Source organism: Protobothrops mucrosquamatus, unplaced genomic scaffold (assembly GCF_001527695.2).
Source record: "Protobothrops mucrosquamatus isolate PMUCROS unplaced genomic scaffold, P.Mucros_1.0 scaffold1364, whole genome shotgun sequence".
Taxonomy (NCBI): Eukaryota; Metazoa; Chordata; class Lepidosauria; order Squamata; family Viperidae; genus Protobothrops; species Protobothrops mucrosquamatus.
Genome location: NW_015387555.1, coordinates 247,701 through 266,557, shown reverse-complemented (window position 1 = coordinate 266,557; position 18,857 = coordinate 247,701). Strand labels below are relative to the sequence as shown.

At 35.0% G+C, this 18,857-nt stretch overlaps 1 protein-coding gene across 1 annotated transcript in view; it reads left to right on the top strand.

The window, feature by feature from the left end:
• The first annotated feature begins 770 nt into the window (after positions 1 to 770).
• BCHE (butyrylcholinesterase) overlaps positions 771 to 18,857 on the top strand; it is a 37,419-nt gene continuing 19,332 nt past the window's right edge. The window contains exons 1-2 of the mRNA XM_015821615.1: positions 771 to 808; positions 6,742 to 8,269. Of these exons, the coding sequence (XP_015677101.1) occupies positions 6,747 to 8,269 (1,523 nt within the window). The 5' untranslated portion in view covers positions 771 to 808; positions 6,742 to 6,746. The remainder of the gene's footprint in view (positions 809 to 6,741; positions 8,270 to 18,857) is intronic.

Here is an 18,857-nt window from a genome sequence, read left to right as displayed (position 1 = left end):
CAGGTCCTGTGGCTTTTCTTGTTTTTGCTATTTTTATTGCATGTTCAATCATAGTGATGTTTGGTCCAGTTGTTCTACTTCCCATTCTGTATCATCTATACCATATTTTATACACATCCTGCAATATTTGCTTGCTTCCTCCCTCCCTCTCTCCCTCCCTCTCTTCCTCCCTTCCTCTCAATATTCTTATTTTCTTCCTTGAATGTTTCTCTTCTGTTATATCCCATGTTTACTTCTCTTTACAAAAAGAAGCAAAACAAAATTGAAAATATATAAAAAATGGTGTGATCTCCATTTAGGATCCATCAGATTTTCTGAAGTCCAAGAACATAGTACAATACCTTTTTTATTCTTATCCGTGAATGGAACAGGACAAAAGCAAACATGGGCAGGGGAGGGAGTACAGATATCTTGTCACTGACTTTTTTTCTTCTGTAGAAGTAAAAGGGAAGTGGTAGCTTTTTCAAACTTCTTTCATTTCCCATTTTCTAAGAAATCAAAGAAGTTGGAATGTTGAAATCCCCTGCTTCTGTTAAATCTCAAGTCTTTCAGCTATTTTGAACAGATGTCAGATATAAAGACTGCCTGCCTTCAGATCAAACTCCTGTTGCCAAGTCTCGCGATCGCTGTCCTAAACAGTTGATTATAATGTCAGCAGTCCAATTTGGAAGCTTTATAGAAACAGCTGAACACTGCAGTTTCCTGAAGTATTAAAGAGTGTTGCGTGCTCTTTCTCTCTCCTCTCCCTCCCTCTCTCTCTCCCTCTCTCCCCCCCCTCTCAGTTGGCTTCTCTATAACACGAACTGGGGTAAGAGATTCTCTATTTACATTGATCTCTATCAGCATAAGTTATAGTTAAGCTTGATATGTACAGAATTGCACTCTGTTAAAATGCTATGTTCTGTCCATGTGTTGCTCTGCTGAGAATACAAAGTTTATTTTGCAAATGGAAATGATGTAACAAGTAAGCAGGCAGGTGTATTGAACCATAGCATTATTCAATGGATTCTGGGCTAAGTAAATTAAACTGAATTTTTTAAAAATCATTTATTAATTTAACCACTTTCTGAATTTAAATTGAGGTCAAATTGCCTTGTATATAGATTTTTGGTTGACTAAAGATTTACAAAGAGAGGAAGCAATCACTGAGATCAATTTGTGTTGCTTCATTGAATGCTAATAGTGAAGTATATTCTGCTTAACTGTCATGGAGTAAGGCTATATCTTTGAAAATAAACATATCTAAACTTGTGTCTCAATTTGGATGCCTCCTGAAACAAACTTTCTAATCACTTTTAATCTTATGAGAACGAGATAGATTTGTTTTGAATTGCTTTGGGTTAACAAGAATCAATTTAAGGACATCTACATAAGTTTAAGTATATATATATATATATTTCCTGTTGCCAAATGTTTGACTTCCTGAAAAGCTAATCGGTGAAAAATTAAAACAGTTCAAAAAGTGTTACATAGACCATTTGGTATGTACAACATTATGACAGGTTTCAGTATATATAGTTAATAGCTAACATTGGCTGCCAGCCAGCACATTGCTATATGTACTTGTGTTCATATTAATAGAACAACAGCCTATGAAATGTACCATTTTGTTTGAGCACCATTTCAGATATAGAGACTGGTAAACATTTGGATTGGTTTTCTTTCTTTGTATAATCTACAAATATCTTTATAAACCAAGAAAAAGGATCTTGACATTTGATTCTTTTCCTTTTTCTTTTCTTTTCAATGCTGATTCCTTTATTCAAGCATAGAGATCTAAATATTTTGTTTGTAAATTCTGAGTTTATGCAACTAAACAACAGGCATTCTCTAGGTGTTGGAAATAGCTGTACTTAACTGAAAGTTGAGTTTTCTGAGAATGGAATGTTTTGTTTTTGTTTCAAGATGCATGAAATATAGGTTCAGTACTCCACATATTTACTTGTAAATAATTCCTTTGAAATCTGTATGGTTTAAATATAATGTAATGCAGAAAAGATAAAGACCAGTATTTCAACATGTTTCCCCTCACTTTCTTAAGTAAGTTAAATCAATTTGATTAATGTCTTATAGGATGAAACAGTTTGTAATTAAAAGTGTAGTTTAGATTTCAATCCAACTCACATTATATACTTAGTAAGACCTGCTTCAAAGTAGACATATTCAGGCTCATCTCATGTTTTTCCTTTCCAGTTTTTATTACAAGGGAGAAAATGATTTACACTTTCAATAAATCTAAGCATTTACAGCTCAAATCAATATCTTTCAGTTGTGAAAATAAGAGCTTGTGTAGTTTACTATAACACTGAACTCAATTTAGTATTGAAATATGTAGCCTTGATTTCTGGTTGTTTTTCTTTTTGCATTATTTGTAGCATATCTAAGAATAATTACTATCAAAATGCAAAGGGATGTACTTCTAAATAGATATAAATAGGACTGTGTTTTAACTTTTTTTAAAAAAAAATATGTATTCTTTTTTCTTTTTTTGATAACGTCATTCCCCCACCCAGTTTTTATTGTTATCTAAATGCTTAGCACAATTTTTCTCAATCTGGGCAATTTGAAGATATGTGGACCTCATCTCCCAGAATTCCAACATGGGAATTGAAGACTTGAATTCTGAGAATTGAGTGAATTCTTGAATTGAAGAATTCTGGAAGTTGTCCACACATTTTCAAGGTGTTCACACATTTTAAATTTCCCAGGTTGAGAAATTTTGGTTTAGTAGTTCTCCAAACGAATGCTCTAACTGTCATCTCTACATGCAATGATTGGGAAAATGATGAAATATTGTCCTATTTAACAGATGTGCATCTAAGAAAAAAAAAGAAGTCATTCTTTAGATGTCACTGGATTATTCCCCAGTAACTCCTCCCACTGAATATCTATGGCTATCTATAATTGAAAGGAGCTATGTACAGCTATACTGTACATATAAGAGAGAAATAAAAATACTGAAATTGATTGGTAATATAGTGACTAGCAAATATAGGATCTCAGCAAAAGCTTTCATATAATTTAATCTTGAACATACAGTTATTTATAAACTTGCCACTCCATATCAATTGTTCAGCCCTGCTCAGTATACTAAACCAGGAATCAACTCCATATAAAGGCTAAGACCATTTTTATTGAGATTTGCTATAATAATAGAATGTTGCAAGTCTGATTACTGCAAGTCTATACTTCCTCTTTCTTTATATACTCTAGTGAATTAGTAAACTGCAAACCCAAACCTCTTCCCAATGTTATCTGATTGTTCTAGACTTTAAAAATGTTCTAGACTTTAAAAATGTTCTAGACTTTTGCCTAAGTTACAGTTTCTGCACATTTCCATCAAGATCAGCTTCCTTACTCTCTACCTGATAGTGACTTGGAGTTCTCTAGCTAATGAAAGTTGACATAGTCTTTGTCTGGACTTGTAAATAAATTCCATCTTCCTCCTTATCGTAAAGAACACACAAAGTCTCATATCAGCTTAATCTCTTTGTCCAACTGCATGATCAACAGTGGCAACTTTTTAGGACCTCAGATAATATTCCTTCCTGGTATCTACTGAAATGTGCTTTACCACTGAATCAGGATTAGAATCAGGATTTTTTTTTTTAATGATGGTGTATTTATCATGGTTACTTGAGATGCCTTAAACATATTCTTTGAAATGGAAAAGGCAGGATAGACTATTAAAAATCCATACATGCACATGGCTTCTTTCCCAGTCTTGAAAATAAACTGTGGTTTCATTAGTCAGAGCTGTTGATTTTGCAGAGCTCAAGATATAAGTAATCATGTATTAAGCAAGTTTCCAGACATTGGAATTCCTTCATGTTTGTACATGGGTCACTCTTACATTTATTAAATAGCATGGCAAAAGAAAAACAAAATGTCTTTGCATTCAATAATGAGAAAAGAACCTTGGATATCATTTTTGTATCTGACATTCTTGAAATAGATGTTTGACTCCATCTCCAGTGAAAAAACATTTTAAAAGGATGGCAATGTTTATTCAGTTACTGCTGAATAATTTACAAAATATACAACACAAAAATCAAATTAAATAGATGAGTTAGAATACAATCATGGTAAGGAATTTCTATTGTAAAATAATAACAAAATATGCAAATACAATAATGTGTATTAATATACTGTGCAAGTATATGTCTATAGTCGGTGGTGTAAAAATGCACATCACCTAAATAAAATAAGTAGGATGATTGCAGAATTTGCATAACAAATCAGAATTCATACATAAATTATAAGTGGTTATGCCTGGCACCAGTAATGACTTATTTTCATTGCTGCAACACAAAAATTGGCTATTGAAAAAATAACGAAGGGAAAGTTCATTCACATAGAGGTTGTCTGGCCTTCTTGGCAATTTACATCATCATCATCATCATCATCATCATCATCATCATCATCATCATCATCATTTTAGCCATTGTCTATCCACTGTAGGAAGAAGGCCTCTTCCGCACATTTCCAACCAATACAATCCTGAGCTTTCTTTTGCCAAATATCAATAGACCTAATATCCCTGTAAAAATTTACAGTGTAATTATACATGATAAATGGATGCAATCTTTTTCTCACTACGTAGCAGCTGCACTTGGTAGATGGGGTCTTGAGGAAAAGCCTTACAGCAATACAGATGGTAAGATATTATATCTAGTTTTAAAAAAATAATTTTCCACCTCAGGGAAAATTAGATCTGTTAGATATTTTGCTGGTTCCCAAGAGCCCTTGTTTATCCAATTTCTGCCATATGGGGCAACCTATCATCATCTGCTTTATCCTTTGGTGGGCAGTTATTTGATTTGGCCAAACCTTGGAGAAATTAGGAATGGTACAGAAAGCCTGTCACTTCTGTAGTCTTGCTTCCTGGCAAGAGGCATCCATGTTCCTCAAGTTGAAATGAAGTTTGAGGACTGAGTCCATTCAAATCACATTTAAGTATTTCTCAGATTCCCTAGAGCAGTTTTATTATACACCAGACTGAAGATAACATAGAATATAGAATAATAGTATTGGAAGGGACATTGAGGGTCTTTTAGTCCAACCCTATGCTCATGCAGGAGACTCTATATCATTTCATACAAATGATTGTCCAATCTCTTTTTGAAATCCTTTAGTGATGGAGCACCCACAATTTCTGTAGGCATGCTGTTTCATTGGTTAATTGCTCTTACCTTTAGGAAATTTCTCCTTAGTTCTCAGTTGCTTCTCTCCTTGGTTAGCTTCCAACCATTGTTTCTTGTCTCGCCTTTGGAAAATAGTTTTGTTTTTGTAGGATCCCCTCAAATATTGGAACAATGCTATCATGTCCCCCCTAGTCTTTCTTTTCATTATACTAGACATATCCAATTTCTGTCATCATTCTTTGTACATTTTAGCCTCCAGCCCCTAATCATTTTTGTTGCTCTTCTCTGCACTCATTCCAGAGTCTCAACATCCTCTTTGTATTGTGGTGACCAGAACTGGATGCAGTATTCCAAGTGTGGTCTTACTAAGACTGTGTAAAACAGTACTACAACTTTCCATGATCATGATTCTATCCCTCTATTAAAGCATAACATTCATCCATGCACATGTTGTTCTGTAAGATCCTCAATGAGTAAAGTTGAAAGATAAAATTTCATATTTCTTTACGGAATGCAGAACATTTACTGTTCCTTTCAGTTCCTTTCCTCAATACTTGGCTCCTATAGTGTGGCTTTTCATTTGCTCTTGCATTCAACTGAATCAGTGAAATATTGTCTCTGATAATCCTTCTCTGTCCTTCACTTCCTTTGATACTGTCATACACTTAGGAAGCACTTAAAGGAAAAACATTCCTATTTTCTACTCTCAGCTTTCAGAATCTTAGCTGGCAATGAGCAAAACAGCCCTTCAAGAGTTCAACAGCTGTATTTTCCATAGAAATTAACTCTGTTCCTTTTAAGGATAGAAGCATTACTCAAATGACTTGAGAACAGATTGTTTAAAATGACAGTAATGAGGACATAGAATACTTTTTTTCCCTTTCCCATATCTTTCTTTCAAGAGGAAATTACTCAAAATGTCCAAGTTACTGCATATTATTATGGAGCTTTTCCCCTTTTTATATTTATTATGAATATAAAAATATGACTTTTTTTACTATTGTTCAAGTATTGATTTCCAAACTAAAATTTGATACATTACTAAGCACAGTCAATAGGAAGTACATATTCATGTATATACATTTACATCTACACAAAAACACACATACAGAGACAACCATTCCTAGGCAAACAAGTTGCTGTATAGACCTTGTTTTTTCTGTCTGTTCTGTTCTGCATAACCTTGGCCTCATAACATGTCCATGATGATTCAACCAATGATTTCACCTTTTCTAAAGTCACTTGTTTCAACAAAGTTCTCCTGTACCAATCCTGAATCCTTTCCAATCTACCGCTATTTTTATTAATTAAATTTCATAGAATCATAGAATTATAGGGCTGAAAGGGACCTTGGAGTCCAACCCACTGCCCAAAGCAGGAGTCCTTATACCATCCCTATTATCTTTTCTCCACTTCCATCTGGTTAATTAAATTGGGTCAGTTTCCCAACTGGTCTGTCTTTGAGGTGCATTTACTTTGAGTACAGCTTCCAGTTAATCTTTTGAGGCTGTACAACACAGCTCCCCAATGCAGTGGCTCACTGCATTTCTGCATCTGACAGTTCTGCTTAAACTCTTTCTTTTTTCTTTTATTTCAGAATTCATGATGCATACCAATGGGATGTACAGCTTCACAAAAGTTACCATGTGGCTTCTGCTGTTCTGTATGTTTGTCAAGAAGGTGTTCCCTGCTGGAAATGACACCATCATTGCTACTTCGAATGGAATGGTCAAAGGTATTCATTTATCTGTGCTTGGTGGAACAGTAGCTGCATTTCTTGGGATTCCTTTTGCAACACCACCAATTGGTAGTCTGCGTTTCAAAAAGCCACAACCTCGAGAACAATGGAAAGGAACTTGGGATGCCACTAAGTATCCCAATTCTTGTTTTCAACTCCCAGATAATACTTTCCCTGGCTTTGAAGGATCAGAGATGTGGAATCCAAACACAAAGCTTAGTGAAGACTGCCTTTATCTCAATGTTTGGGTTCCTTCTCCCAAGCCTAAAAATGCATCAGTCATGGTATGGATTTATGGAGGTGGCTTCCACAGTGGGACATCTTCACTCTCTGTTTATGATGGCAAGTTTCTAGCTCGAGTAGAAAGAGTCATTGTTGTGTCAATGAACTATAGATTAGGGCCTTTTGGATTCTTGGCTTTGCCAGGAAATAAAGATGCACCAGGAAACGTAGGTTTGTTTGATCAAAGACTAGCACTTCAATGGATCCATGACAACATAGGAGCCTTTGGAGGTAATTCTAAAAGTGTGACCTTGTTTGGAGAAAGTGCTGGAGCAGGGTCTGTAAGCTTCCATCTTCTTTCTCCTCAAAGCTATCCTCTCTTCACTAGGGCCATCATGCAAAGTGGATCTGGGAATGCTCCTTGGGGTACAATTTTACCATCTGAAGCAAGAAGAAGAACTCTAATTCTAGCTGAACTCCTCCACTGTACTGGCAAAAATGAAACTGAGATCATTTTTTGTCTTCAAAACAAAGATCCTGAAATTATATTGGAGAAAGGAGGAGATATTTTAATATACACCGGTCTCATAAATCTGCATTTTTGTCCCATAGTTGATGGTGACTTTCTTGCTGATATGCCAGAAATATTGCTGAAAAATGGACACTTTAAACAAACACAGATCTTGATAGGAGTAAACAAAGATGAGGGTACAACTATTCTTGTGTATGGTGCTCCAGGCTTCAGCAAAGATAACAACAGTGTTATCAATGAAACAGAATTCCAGGCAGGTTTGAAAGTTGCCTTTCCACAATTAAATGAAATTGGATTGGAATCTATTGCTTTTCACTACACAGACTGGGAAGATGAGAAGAATATTTTCAATTATCGTGATGCCATGGATGATATCGTTGGGGATTACTATTTCATATGCCCTGCAGTAGAGTTCATAAAACAGTTTGCCTTGGCAGGGAACAATGCTTTTTTTTACTTCTTCGAGCACAGATCTTCAAAACTTGCTTGGCCAGACTGGATGGGAGTTCCACATGGTTATGAAATTGAGTTTGTATTTGGATTACCTCTAGAGCGAAGAGTTAATTATACTAAAGCAGAGGAAGCACTGAGCAGATCTATACTGAAGTACTGGGCAAATTTTGCAAAAACTGGGTAAGGGCTGTTTTATTTTACAATATGGCAACTTTTCTTGTTATTTCTCTTCAGACATTGAAAGTATTTTTTCAGTGCCTGCTTATAAGAATGGCATCTGGCTATTCCTGCTCTGTTATTGATATTAATGCAATTGTTCACAGATATTGGCAATGATGTTAAAAATAATATGGGATGCTGATGTTGACATCAGTAATAGAGTATAATATTTGCAATGGAAAATCTGCTAGTTATTTCACTAGACAAGATACTTCCCAATACTTTCAAAAATTGACAATGTTGGATTATGCTTTGGTATTATTAGTCATTCACTATCTTTCCAGAGAACTGAACCTTCATTTGTCATCACAACAGCTGGTGCATTTGAAGGCCAGTGTTTCAAGTTGCAAAGTATGACATTCCATGTATCCTCAGCTTTTCTACCGTCATGTTCTTCAACATACAAAGAGGAAAATTTGAAAGGCAAGGAATAATTGTACAAAATGGCCTTTAGCACTAGAACATTAAATTAATCTACATTAAACATAAGAAAGAAACTATAAGAAAGTAGAAAACCCATGCATGTACTGTCTTTTTGCCTGTACATCCATTCACACATCCACATATATTTTGTTACTACATGAGTGTAGTAACAAAGATTGGATCGTGGTGAATATATGCCTTTAAGAGGTAATTTGAGAAACAGCCAATGATCAGTGAATGTATTCCTGAATTTATTACAACAAAGATCTCCTGACCATTTTCTCAATCAGTATGTTATTGATAGTCTTATCATTAATTTGTCTTAAGGTTACCTTTTTGCATGGTACAGAAATGCCAATCCAAATTTCAGAGTAAACATTTTTAAAAGATAGTCCAGAAGCATCTATGGTAGGAGTGAAATTTATCTAGGTCAATCATATGCAACAAATAAAATTGCTTAGCATTTTTCCCCTTTTATTTCCTATATAAAAATTCATGCAGAGTAGATACATTCATCTAGAAGCTGACATATCAATCAACTTCGATTTTCTTAAGTTTTTTTCCCCCTATTTCCATGTCAGTTTATAGGCTCTCTTTGAAAAGGAAATTAGAAAAAGCAAAATATGATTTCTGAAATTCTTTCCAACTCCTTTATAAACAGTGGCCATAATATGCATTTCGTGTTTGCACATACACCTATATAAAGTATGTATGTGTATGTGTGCATGTGTGCATGAGAAAGAAAAAAAAAGGGAGAGGGAGGGGGAACGAAAGAAGGAGGGAGGGAGGAAAGATATTTTAATCATGGTAGATTCATATATGTTGATCAGTCTCTCTGTGTTACTGCTCTTACTTCATGTTGTATCTGTTTATATTGCACTGGGAAGCACAGCATGGCTGTATATACTCAGTACTGAGTCATATGACGAGAAGAAGAATGGGGCTGTCCCTTCCATTGGGATGCATTGAGAAATTTATCAGAAATCTTTTTTTTCTCCTATAGTCCCAGCTGAATACAGCTCATTTTTAAATCTGGCCTTTCTTTTGCCAGTCTCTCTTCCATGCACCCTAGAAATCTGGAATAGTTTTCAGAGATGGAGTAGCAGTTCCCCATTTGAAACAATCTCAGAATTGACTTTTTGATTGACTGATATCGCTTTCATCTGCTAATGTTGTAGAACAAGACAGATATCCATTCAGTTGGAATCCTAAAATATAGATCCCAGATCTTTTTTTCTGTTGCCCTGAGCAACCCTGAGAGAGAGAGAGAGAGAAAAACCATGTATTTTTTTTTTTTAAAAAAAAAACTGATGGAAGATATAGGGATGAAAAGGAAGGGGGAAAAAACCTCTCTGGTTGAAAAAAACTTTCCAGTAAAAGTCATGTAGTTCCAGTAATTGGACAGGAAGTATTTTTTCCTGTTTCAGTATACAAAATAACAGAGTTGGAAGGAATCTTGGAGGTCACCTAGTCCAACCCCCTGCTCAAGTAGAAGACCCTATACCAGACATGTCAAACTCGTGACGTCGCACAATGTATCGGAGCTTTTTTGTCATTGCCGGCAATGGGGTGGGCATGGCTCCGGTATGATAAAACCGGCCCATGGGCCGGCAGTTTGACACCCCTGCCCTATACCATTGCAGACATGTGCAGTCTTGGTTTTAAAAACATACACAATATTCATAGCAAGAAAGACTATCTAAAAATGCAGCCCTCATCAATCATCTGATTTGTATGATTCCAGATAATAAAAGAAATACATGATCTCCAACATATATGTAAATAAATATGAGAAATGTGAAAATCATCCCATTAACTAAAATGAAATCTAATTTGGATCAAAGATAAAATAGTGTTCTATTTGATATTAATGGCCAAGGTAAACCAAGGTTATTCTGAGAATGACTTGAATTTTCATTCCAACTGCTAGGCAATTCAAACCAGTTAATAACTGTAAAAATTAAATGGGGAGAGAGTTGGAAGAGAAAAATAATTCAGCCAGTGGGAGGCTTGGTAGAGCTTGGAAATCTCAGATATCTTACACCTGAGTTTTATGTAAAAATGCAAGGAAAATAAAGAACAGTAGTATTTCAATTGTAAGTCAGTCACTAAACCACTTCATTTGTTTTCTGCTATACATTTTGCTGCAAATCTTATTTTTAGCTTTACTTTTTGCAGGCTGAATACACTTTGGCCAAGAACAGACTCCCCACACAAAGACATTTCAAAAACAACACATAAATTGTCTCACCCATGAAGTCAATCCAATTCTTTTTGAATTATAGTTAAATTAGTTAACAGGTAGTATTGATTTCAAGCAAACACTGAGAAACTGCATTGTCTATGAACATTGAAAAATCATAACTATTTATGGCAAATCCCACTTATGGATACAAAGAAGAGGTTGTTTGCATCTCCTGAACCATTTACTTATGACTTATTACTTATCAAAACAAGTTTTAATAAGTAACATTTATTATTGTTTGAACGTAATTCCCCAAACGTTGCTGCTATGATTAAGTCTGAAATCTTCATAAAACAGTGTGATTTTTAAATGTTGCTCTATTTATTTTACTTAGGAAAACTATGTCTTAACATCATCTACTATCTTTAGCTCAAAAAATTAACCTGATCTGTCTTGTGATGCTGTAACATATCCAAATTCTTGAGCGTAAATCAGGAGAAAAAATTGAGTCCTGTTTTTCCATTGTTTTGCTATGAGAAACTCATAAACACTCAGGGAATGAGTTTTTTCTAATGGTATGGAATGTTCAAGATTCATTATAAACATTATTCATTATAAACCATTATAAATGAAAATGCCAGTTTTCATTGAACTGAGCCCAGAAAGTTTGAAGTATATACCCTTAAAATCTGTTAAACTCCCTTTTTTGACCTTTTTTGCATCAGAAAAGAGAAATGCTATACTGTCAATTATTGGAGAGATCATCAAACAAATTAAAACATTGATAATGCAACTTCTAAAAATTGGAATATGCTGAGCACATAGTTAAACTCCCTGAACCTCTTTCTATCCTACTCCTGAAACTTTTGCCATCTGACAAAATTTTGTTTGATGACAAGGTTTTTTCTGGTTTGAGATTCTTCTTTTCCTTCTTCTCAAGGAGTTTAAAATTGCTATGAAGCATGAAGAAATAATTTTATTTTTAAACATTTGTTCACTTATTTATGACTTGCTTATTTGTTTGCTTATTTTGCTGATGCAGTTCTTCCCATCAAACACATTGTAATTTGTTTATTCATTTACAACTGTTGTATGCTACTCCAATCTCATGACTATAGGCTGTTTGCAGTGTAAATATTTCTTTTAGAAATAGTAATAAAAAGCACCAACAGCAACACAAACAAATAGTTGTGCACCCAAATTAATTCTCAGAGGTAGAAGTTAAGCAGGATTTTGAATGAATAAGCTCGAGAAACACATCCCACTTTAAGAGAGTTTGAAAACAGCATGTCACATCATTTTATTCCATTCAGCATTTGGGATTTATGCCATGAGTAAATAAATAGTACTTCTTACATTTATTTTCCAATTTATATAGCTAAAATAAACTAAGGCAGGATGATTCACTCACAAAATAATTGCTTTTCCTTTAAGGCGAGTATTTAATAACACTATCATATATGTGTGAGACCAGAGGTCCCCATCCCCCGGTCTGTGGACCAGTACTGGGCCACTGCATGCCAGCAACCGGTCTGCACAAACAAGGAAAGCCCCATCCACAGGATGCAGGCAGCACACAAAACCATGCCCCTTCTGGTCAACTGAAAAACCTCTCTCCCTGTAACTGGTCCCTGGTGCCCAAAAGGTTGGGGACCTTTGTGTTAGACTATGTGTTAGACTAGGGGTGTCAAACTGGCAGCCTGATAGCCAGATGCATCACATGCAAGGCCACGCCCACCTTAGCTCTGCAAAGGTGAAAACGTTGCGATATGTCACGATACATCATGTGACGTGATCGAGTTTGACACCCATGTGTTAGACTTTTCTTTTAGTTTTGAAGTTGACATTATCTTTCTCAATGTTTGAACTGATTGAACATTGTACACCTCATTTAAGAAGAAGAGCATGTCACCTTAATTGACTATTTTGCTTCATATGTACTTCCCACCCAGACAAGACTATTCTAGAGAAGCAAGGGAACAGAATCAGCATAGCTGCTCAAGGTCTGGAAATAATCATTGCGGCTCTGCTTCTATTGAAAGCATTATTCTACTCACCACAACAAAGCTTTTCATAGCCCTTGGCAAGTTTTGTTAAATATCTTCTTTGTCCTACAAGACTTTTTTTCCCCAAATGAGTGAGCATACAATGTCAACATCAAATGATTGATGCAATTTATGATGATGATAATAATAATGGTGATAATAGGGAGTATAAAATAGACACATTGTATATAAGAAGCCAATCCAAATGGTTCACAAAGTAAGGTTCAACTATGGCAATGAAAAAATGTTCTCTATCAAACTTGAATGACCTTTCCAAAATTCTCTGTCTCTAAAATGTATAATAATATACTGTTCTAAAGACCAAATGATTTATCAGAGATTTGATTTCAAAAGGGAAGGATAAAGGAGCTTTAACAAGAAATTCCTGAACTATAAAAAAGAGATAAAAATATCAATTTCTCCACCAGTGGTATCAGAAAATAACTATTATCATTAGTAATTATAAAAAGTTTGCACATGTTCATGTAAATGTCACGAACAGTTCACTTTTGGAGACTAATAAAGCTACAGTATGTTAGCCAGATGAAAGTTCCTTAGTATTTCTCTTTGACTTTGATTCAAAGCCCATTTTGGTTTTGGTAGATGTTATTATGAATATTAATCAAAGCATGTTTTCTTCTTTTGGCTCTGTTTTCCTCATGATTTATTTTAAATTCAGAGCCAGGATGACGGCTTGGTTCTTTACTTGGTTCCTTTTTTAAAACATAATGTTATCCTCATTTTTCTTCTTGACTTTTGGTGTTCTTCAAAAAGCCTTTGGAAGTGCATGAGTGATGGTAACTGGTACTATCAATCACCGTCATTGATACACTCAGCAAAACCCTTATAAGGGGGACGCTTTATTTATCATGAAGAAAATACTTGTCAGTCAATTTCAAAAGTTGCCTAGGTTATGCCTTTTACATTACTTTAGTCATTATAATTTTTCAGCACCATTTTCCAGGTATAAGTAAAATTAATTTTCTTTTTCAAAATGCCCTGACAAAGGAATGGAAAAATCATATGCATGGGAAAAAAAACAGTTGAAGTAACTTGACAACATGTCATTGCTATGGCTCTAGAGAAATGCCTCAACCACAGGAATTGTATCTTCTCTGATGCAAGCCCTCTTTGGAAATGTTAACTGGATTCTGAGCATTTGAAATAATTCTTCTTTTATATTTTAAGAAATCTTTACATTTTCCTTTGACATGAACATGAAAAAGTATCAGGTGTTGGCCAAGCTAGTTTTAGACTTAGGTTTATCCGTTTTGGCTAGAAGTTTAGAATTATTTTCTTAAATAACAAATACTAAGTGCTACTGACTATCTGCAGTGATGGACACTCAGAAGCCTCAATCAGACAACATACTTAGCCTAGTTGTTGAATTAAATCAGAATATTTTGAAGTATAACTAATCAAACAGAATGGACAAAGATATGGCCAGCAACATCTGCAATAAGCTATGATAACACCAACATGACTGGTGCTATAAAACTAAGTGGGTAGCCGGCAATCACATTTTTTTTCATAGTCCAGGATCCCTTGTGAACATAATTGCTAAACTAATTTGATGGTGGTGTTTTCTACCATTCTGAATCAAAGAAACACATGCAGTGTAATTCCTAAAATATGTTTAATATGGCTTGAAGAAATAAAAATGACTTTGAAATTTTGCCCAGGAAAAAAAAACAAAAAGCCCCCAGTTCTTTTCACTAAAGTCCTGGGGTTCCTCCCAAATAGTAAAGTGCAGGCAATCCCACTTAGGGTATTTTAAACATTGCTTAGAATTGTTATCCCAAAAGTATTAATTGGATGATCTAGCAATATAGAAGTAGGACTATAGGAACCCCTGTTGCTAAGCATTTCGTCAAAGAAATTCTCATGGATATCTTTCTACCTGTGTTGCAATGTTTTCCTGTCTTCTATCCCATGTATGTTAAACATATTTTTCTGTCCCTTTTGCATTAACTAAATCTATGATACAATTTGTGTGAAGCTGGCAAGGTATGACTCATTAATAGGGTGGAGGCTTTGGCAATTTCCCCCTGGACAAAGTAGATAAAAACATGCGTTGATGTCATTTTCCTTTGTATAACATTGAATGTTTCTCCATTGTCTTCCTTTGGTGCTAAATTTTAAATAAATTCCTGAAGATATGAATCTGGGATTTTTTCAGACTGGGAAGCTTCTGAGAATTGGAACAAGGTAACAGGAACATAAAGCAGAACATACACATGTCCTGCATCATTTGGCAGCAATAAAAGTGTGGGGGGAAAAAACTTCATAAAATTCTAAATAAATTCAGGTGGAACTTGAGAAAGAAATAGTAAAGTAGAAGCTTGTTTTCAGGGGAATGAAATGTTCAGGTAATCAGAAATGAGATAGATGTCATCTTATTCTTATAAGTGAGCACTCTTCTGATTTTTTTTTAGTATTGTAAGTCACCCAATAGGGGAAAAAATCAACTTTAAATTTGATAAATTAATATGAATACAATTGTTATGCCCCAATACAGGTTACACTGTAAGAATGGTATAGGACAGCAATTAGTCAGTGGAAAGCAGGAGAGGCTGAAATAACTCTCTCCAGTCCTTATCATTTCTGTTTTTAGGTTCATGGTGACCTAACCGTAAGTGAAATTTTCTTCCAATGGGATTTTCCCATGTATTTTACCAGGAAACATAGATAGGGCAGCGTAGAAAAGTCAGTTCCCTCCTAGCCATACCCAAGCACACCGAATTTGTTGGCAATGTCCATTTTGCTCTACGGGTTCATGGTGACCTAACCCTAACCTTAAGTGGAATTTTCCTCCAATGGGATTTCCCCATGTATTTTAGCAGGAAACATAGATAGGGCAGGCTGGAAAGGTCAGTGCCTTCCTAACCATACCCAAGAGCCCAGAGTTTGTTGGCAATGTCCATTTTGCTCTCCGAGTTCATATTGACCTAACTCTAACCCTAAGTGGAATTTTCTTCCAATGGGATTTTCCCATATATTTTTTCCAGGAAACATAGATAGGGCAGCGTACAAAAGTCAGTTCCCTCCTAACCATCTCCAAGCACTCCGAGTTTGTTGGCAATGTCCATTTTGCTGTACGAGTTCATGGTGACCTAACCCTAAGTGGAATTTTCCTCCAATGTGATTTTTCCATATATTTTACCAGGAAACATAGGGCCCCATCCATAATGTCCTTCCATAAGTCCCTGAAAACCAAGCCTGTTGACGCCGTCATATTTTGAGGGAGTTCTGGAAGGACATCAAGGATGGTGCCAATGTCACCGCAGGGGTGAATGTATTCCCCAAGGTAAACATCCTGGCAGAAAAAGTACATTTCCTGGGTCCACCAAGTGTAGCTCCTTAGCAGAATGGACCTGTAGCATATCTCACATGCCATAATTTCACATTGCTTTACAGCCTCAGCTTATTCTTCCTTTAGAAGGAAGATGTTTCCATGCATGGACTAAGGACAAATAAGATATGACAAAGAGACTAATGTGCAACAGCTTCCATATTTCCAAATGAAACATCCTTAGAGATTTATTACACAAAATAGTTATGAATGATGTCCATAATTGCAGAATAAAATATTTCTATTCTCTGTCTTTTATTTTAAACTTATTGATGTGAAAACTCTGGAGAGACATGGCTTATGTGCATGAATTAAATATAAAGTGATACAGACCTGTACAGGGAATCCTTGATATAATTTTATGAAATGATAAATGATTAGATGAAATAGAGAAATGTTCTGAATTTTAAAATAAAATCTGGAGAGACAACTCATTATGCCAAAGCACACACCAACAGTCCTTGATGATAGTAAGACTGACTTCAGAAGTAATCTGAGCATTCATAAATTGTGAGTGTCCTGAATTCCTAATTTTATTCAATAAAAAGTACCATAAGCCTGTTCTTCCTCACCCACCCCCAAATAGTATTATTTGCTAATTTGAGGAAATCAAAAACTATATAACCTTTTTCATTTTTTAATTTCTTTTCATAAAGTCAGTGTGTTGGATTACATCAAAAAACCCATTGAAATAACTATAAAAAAAAAGACTTATCTAACACCCATTAATATTAATGGATACAAGTAATAATGGATGCAAGTAATAGGACATGTATGTGCTTGTCCTATGGAAGTAAATGTCTATTTATGAAATCAATATGTTGCCCATCTCATTTCAGAAAGAAACTTTGGGTGCTTAAGCATAAGTAAACCTAAATATATGGAATTTATTCTGATGATTAAGATGTTGGTAGCATTATTACCTATTCTGAGTGACACTATTGAATTATCTGACATCAACAGAAGCTATTCAGACAAAAAATTAGGAGTTAGACTCAAAGCTTTTCCAACTTTTGTTATGCTTTACTTTGTTTTAATTCTGGATTACCTTCAGGTTAAGCTTATTTATGGTCAAATGCCAGCTGTCAATAAATAATATATACAACAGAAAAAAAATATGAAAACAAAACAATTAACAGAATTAAAATGTACAAAGATGTAGAAAAAGTGATTAATTTTGTTCCATGGCATGGGAGGATTAGACAAATGTAAATATTTTTTTTTTAAATGGAAATCCTAAGCTTGATCTGCAATAACATTTACACAGAACTTGGCTATCTTTCCAGATATTTGTGCAGGCCCATCTGCCAGCAGGTGAACTTTCTCCTTAGAATGTCCAAGATGAGTTAGCAGCAAAGTCCTTATTAAAACAGAATACTAAGACATGTAAAAAGGGCAGAGTAATAAGAACGCATCATTGTCCCTAGTTATGAAGATAATGGACCCTTTGGTAGGATGTTGTTGTATCTTCCACCAACAATCTCAACAGAGAGAAGGCTGTTCAGTCCAGCTTGCATGAGAATGCCATTTAGCTAGTTAGCAGGCATAAATCCTCTTCCATACAGCGTCTATTCAGGTAAGAAGGGAAATTGTGCTCCAGTCTTTCTGAAGATGAGAAGTTTCAATTCCAAGTTTAAAAATTTTTAATATTGAATTTAAGAAAATCAGATCTTATAACACTTTCCTGAGATGACTGAAAACTATCCAAAAGAGTAAAGAAGGACAGAGATCTCATTGAGGATCAATTATGACAAAAGGGGAAGGTGACATAACCTCAAAACAAAACCCAGAAATCCACTTCAGATTCCAAAGAGTAAGATAAATAGTTTGAATTCAAAAGAACTTTGAATAAAGATCCTTTTAAAAAAAGAGGATTACATCATTTTAAGAAGTCTTGAATCTTTGTAAATACAAATCTGGAAACTGTAAAAGAAAATGCTAATCACTTTACCTTTATAGATGTTTATAACAGCAGGTGCATAAGTAATGCCTCTGCTGTACGGAAAAAGACAAAATTGCATTAGTGAGCTTATGGGCCCAATGAGTGACAGCTTTTATTTATTCTCTCCAGGTAGCAAAGGATTGAAATATAAGTCCCAGGACTTTAGCTTGTTCTACAGAGATCTTAGATCTACAGAAATGGATGGCAGCTGTTAAGCCTTTTGGAGAAGACCACTACTTTTGTCTTAGAATAACTGACAATGAGTCTTTCCATTCTATAATATAAAGAAGAGAATTGAAGACTTCACCCCAAGTGTACTTGCATTATGGAGAGGATTATTGTGTTATCAGCATAAAGAGGAACTAAGATGGATGTATTGGCCATTTAGGAGGATAGAATGGATTGATTTTCAAAGTTTGGTCTACATATTGAGTATAAAAGTTAATAATATAAAAGTTTAAAATGAAGGGATCTGATATACAACTTTGTTTCACTCCTTTTTGGATGGAGATTGGCATGGAAAGAAATTCAGGGTTATATATAGCTAGCATAAAAGTATTTTAACACAATTTCATGATCAAAGGTAGGAGTGTTCAATCAAT